General features: G+C 40.4%; 1 protein-coding gene across 1 annotated transcript; it reads right to left on the bottom strand.

The window, feature by feature from the left end:
• Nucleotides 1–637: 637 nt before the first annotated feature.
• On the bottom strand, nucleotides 638–4495 carry LOC140938181 (uncharacterized). Its single transcript, XM_073387701.1, has 4 exons — nucleotides 4372–4495; nucleotides 2444–3044; nucleotides 1998–2240; nucleotides 638–1290 (listed from the first exon to the last, which is right to left on the bottom strand). Exons 2-4 carry the CDS (start codon nucleotides 3024–3026, stop codon nucleotides 638–640), a joined length of 1479 nt encoding a protein of 492 aa, XP_073243802.1. The 5' UTR covers nucleotides 3027–3044; nucleotides 4372–4495.
• Nucleotides 4496–5140: the final 645 nt, after the last annotated feature.

Genomic DNA, 5140 nt, shown 5'->3' on the forward strand with positions numbered 1-5140 from the left:
GGGAGAAGTTGATAAAATATCAATCAAATTCATCTTGTGTGATCATGTCTGTAATTCACATGACACTCTGTTTTACAAAACATTAATATTACAAGGAGAAATTTGATGCTGATCACTCTTACGGCTTAAACTGGGTTAACGCCCGTTACACGGAGCGGTTTTTTTTTTTTTTGCCTTTTTGTGTGACTTATGTTAAAACTAATTTAAGCGGCGACTTAAGTCACAATTTTGTTGAAGGCAATTTTTCAAGGTTGCATAACGTAGTGATAAAACTTTAACTGGTTTAGCTCTACGTCTCGATACGTCATTCTCACGCATGAAATACCTATGAAATCGCTGGTAGTTTACAGGTGCAAATATACTCTCTAGGGATTAGTTTTTGTTATTTCGTTCGAAAAGTGGGGGGGTGGCCGGGGGGGCAAGACAAGCCACCCCCAGCGCAAATACTAATCATAACTGACTCACGAAGTTAAAAGATAAATCAGGATATCTCCTGTAAGGGTATGGCAACGATTAACGAATTCAAACGACTGGATTAATTTTTAACTGAGTGATACATTCTATCTACTACACGTTTTGTGGCTGGCCTGTTATGGCTCATCACGGTCTTTTAAAAGTCACTTCACAATTTAGTCAGTTAGCTAAAACCATTAGAAAACTCGGGAACATTCAACTTGCAAACTTCACGCTCTTTTCTTCTGTCGGCGCGGGTTATAGGAGGGAGAACTGCTCCTTGTCTGCTCACCATTGCCCTCTCCTCAGTCTTGATTCTAATTATTTCAAGGCAGCTACCGTGCGTCTGTAGGGTGGCGCCTAGAGGAAGCAGCGCAGCTTGCATGGTAACAGCCATACTAGAAGTCAGCGTAGGAAACATTTGCGCATGGCTCGTCAGGTTATCCTGGGGAGGTGTCCTGCGATTCCCAGCAGACAAAGAGCGGAGGGGTGGTAAAGTGAAGCGGTTCGATTCCCTAAAGAGTGCTTGACTTCCTGTTTCAAGATATGAAGGTTTCCCAGTTGACAGCGGGACTTCGTTCGATGCTTGTCGTTTACATATGGCCAGGGACGTATAATTCCTGTCTGACGTCTCTTCACTGTTTTCCACTGGAGATTTAAGACATGGTGTTATATTGAACTCCTCATGCAGTGAGGTGTCTTGCTTATTTTTGTGTTGACCTGGCAGATGGAAAAAACCTTTATCATATGCATCTTTCACTTGTGCCCAGTGCATCTCAGCTTGTCTCCTGATTAATTCTTCCTGGAGGGAAATGTCTGAACCAGTCAGCTGAAATCCTGTAAAAAGATAGAAAAAGGTATTTAAAGTGGCTGGCAATATTTCTTGTGAATCAATAGATCAACAAACACTCCGTTAGCTATTCGACTGAGTAGAATTAGAACGTCATGAAATTATACCTAATCGATTTCAATCAGTTCTCCGAAAAAAAAGACGAATTAGCAGGATCACTTGTTTAAAAGTCATTATGATTCAAAAACGGAATGAGCTTCTGTCATTTATTATCATAGAACTCTGCTAAAATTTCAAAGCCTTAAAGGAGAAAGGCCTTAGTTTCAGGGGGACGCTATTGTCGATCCAATTACAGCTGACAGGAAAGCAAGTTCTACACGTATCCTTGCTTGAAAATCAGCTGCAAATACCCATATTGCAGTGGCCGATCCAGACATTCAGATAAGGGGGGGGAGGGGTAGGGACGGTCAACAACGAGCTTTATTTGCATGACCATACAAACACATACATTACTGCAAAAGCTATGTTTAGGAATCAAAATTACAACACAGACCCTGAGATAAGGTTGATGACCGCTCTCAAAAAAAATATTTTTGGCCCTTCGGGCCTCAGCTTGGTCTAAAAATAAGGGTGGGGGGAGGGGGGCCTTCCCCTAGCTCCGCCAAAGTATTGTCCCCAAAGACTCCCCTCTTAGACGAGGTCCTGGGAAAGAGATTGAGCTGGCACCCACTTGCAATTTATAATCCCAGCTTACTTTTAAGAGAAACTGTTTCTTGCAGAGGGTTTCCAGGGAGGGGACTGTGTCGTCTGGGCTCCCCACCCTCTCCTCCTAAGATTGCAAACACTTGGTCATCCTGTAGCACCTTATTCACCAGTGAGCTCAAGACCACTGCTACGTATTGCTCCCAAGAAGTGTTTCCATGGTAACGCTGAGTGCCAATCACGCCTGTAAGTACTATCCATTCTTTACCCAGGACTTTGCAGCATTCAAGTATATCTGCGAAAAGAACATATCAGCTTTATAAGATGCAGCACTTTTACGTCAAATTCACGTTTCCTTTTGATTTGGTTCACAATTTCTTTATAAAAACCAATAATTTTTTTTTTTTTTTTGCAAGAAAAAGAGACGACAGAGACGCGAAATTTCACCAAAATCTTTCAGCCTCATTGAAGTCTAGGTTTATGAGCACTACTACCCACCTAAGCTTGAAGTTCTCACAGCTACCGCAGTAGCTCTCTCATTCTTTGTAAAATCTCCCATCTGAAATACTTTGCCAACATGGACAGCTTGCTTGCGGTACTTGGGCGGTTTCCATCCATATTTGCCATTTTCGAACACGTTGATCAAACATTCACTGCACGCTAGGCTTTCAAGTTTTTGAAGTTTGGGGTTCTTTCGAGCTATCGCTTCTGCCACAATTACGTCCCCGATCTCGTACGGCCTGCTATGAGGACATTTCCCGAACCCGAGAAAGATTCCACCTTTGGGTTTCAGTGATTTGATGGCCTGGATAACTGCAAATGGCTCGCCTCGAGCTTTGAGTAAAAACACAAGGCGGGCATTGATTCTCCCAAAGTAAACGTACCCAGCCCCTCCTATCAACACGGCCTTCAGATCTTTCAAAATGTTCGCGATCGCGAGAAATATCAACTCGTTTTCGGCGATCAACAATGCGTTCGTTGGGATGTAAATTTTGTCAACTTCAACTGTCTCGTATGAGAGTTCTTGTGGAAGCAGTGCGCAAACGGAGGGAGGTCTGATTGGCAATCCGGTTCCGGCCATATCAGGCACTGAACGATCCTGGCGAAGAAAAAGACAGGTTTTTCCTTCATCTCCTTCCATAACCTATACAAAAAGCTTAGTGGTATGTACTGATGTACTTATCCGCGAGTTCACACAAGATAAACTTCAGTAAGCATTTTAGAAAGGAACCTTAATAAGCAAAGACAATTCTCTTTTCCGCTAACTTGAAGAATGCTTTCGTTCCACGCTCCCATAACAGATTTAAAAACACATACTCCTCTGGCGCCTGGGGTACTAATTCGGCGCTTTAGAAAGTTAAAAGAATTTAACCGTGTGTCCCTGTAAGATTTAAGCAATGTATCAGACGCTGAAATGTAGCGAAACAAATTTCATCTTTTTTTAACGAAATCACAGTTATAATTGAAGGGAATAGACTCTAGAACATCTATTGTTCTCTCGAAACAACCCTGTTGAAAAATTACAATATCAAGCTGTAAAAATCGACCACGGAAGACCAATTCACCAGAATTTGCTTTATCAGCAACTTCTACTAGGGCCACTCTACTCAGTTACCACAGTAACAAAATATAAATTACAATAACAACTGCGACTTACACCCCTCAAGTTACCGACAGTGAGGCGTGCCAAGTCTATTACTACTAATATATACAGTTACTAGCATTCCATTGACGGAAAATAGAACAGTTAAAATGTTGTTATTATATACAAGCCTTTTGGCAATTAAACGAACCGGTATAATTTCTCGAACCTAAATTCGTCACCAAATAACTATTTCACGATAACATGTTTATTTTTATTGTGGGATATATTGATAAATCATTCTTTAGACACGAGCCGATGACAAGAGCACGAGTGTTTTGGGGATGCGGGGAGATATACTCAAAACGCTGTCTAGGTAAATAATATGTAGGATCCCAAATCGTACTCTTCACTCTTTTTCAATTAAAAGAAAATTGATTTTTCACACTTTGTATTAATACCGGAACTGAAACGGAAAGCAAGGCGACACCATTGCACCTGATAAATTCTTGGTTCTCAAAAATAAACGCCGTAACCTATTAGTCAACCAGACGAAGTATCGGGTCCTAAAAAAGACACTTGACGGCGATAAGAAAAAATAAATTTTCTACTGTGATGAAAGAAGCATTTAGATGATACTCTGTGGAAAAAATACGACCGCATTGATATTGATGAGCACTATTTTACCTATATCTCTATTTAACTAATAATGAAGACAATTTGTCATAACAGGATAAACATGCCTCACTGTTGACTGACTACGGCGCGAACTTTTCATGCGCCGGATCTAATTATTACATTTGGTTACTCAAATTTAATCTGCCGGATTTCATAAGACTTTTACCTGGGTAGGTCCGACCCACTCGTAAAGAATTCGTCACGGTTTTGTAAGATCTGCACCGGAGTCTCCAACCCGCAGCCTTGCACCGCAAACCGACATTGCTCCGCTATGATCCCGAACAAAACCAATCTTCTGAATAATAATCTATGATTCATCGTTCACCTATGTATTAATCAGCGTTTGCGGTTTTTTGCTGCTTATATTACAGGAAGTGTTTACCCGGTTAAACAATGAAAAGGTAGCTTCTTTAGGGAGGGGCTTTCCCTTTCCTTTACATTATTAAGTATTGTTTTATGACATTTACAACAGCCCTTTGTGTTTAGCCAACGTACCGTTGAAAGAGCGTCTCATGCATTACTTTTCTCTTATTAACTAATTAATTTGTTAGATGTGTTAGGACGTAAACTAGTCTTCGAACATATTTCATAAATTCCTTGCTTAGGGTAAGGTTTTCTTAAACTGACAAAAAGAAAATCTCATCGGGAATATTACAGGGACAACCAACGACTATTTCAGTGTAAAACAAACTGTTCAGAGAAGCAAATATATTGCCCAACATTTTATATTGCCTAATGAATACGGCTAAAAATTTCTTGATGGACGTTCCATTCACGTACATTTTTCGAAGCTTATCTAAAAAATAATTTTTCATATTTTATTCCTCATGTTAGGCTACTTTTCGTAGGAAAAGGAAACCTAAAATTTTCGGATTCAAAAATGTGATGGAGGGAGGAATAAGAAAAATTCTCACTGAAAACGTTCAATTGTATCA

Source organism: Porites lutea, chromosome 5, assembly GCF_958299795.1.
Source record: "Porites lutea chromosome 5, jaPorLute2.1, whole genome shotgun sequence".
In the NCBI taxonomy this organism is placed as follows: domain Eukaryota; kingdom Metazoa; phylum Cnidaria; class Anthozoa; order Scleractinia; family Poritidae; genus Porites; species Porites lutea.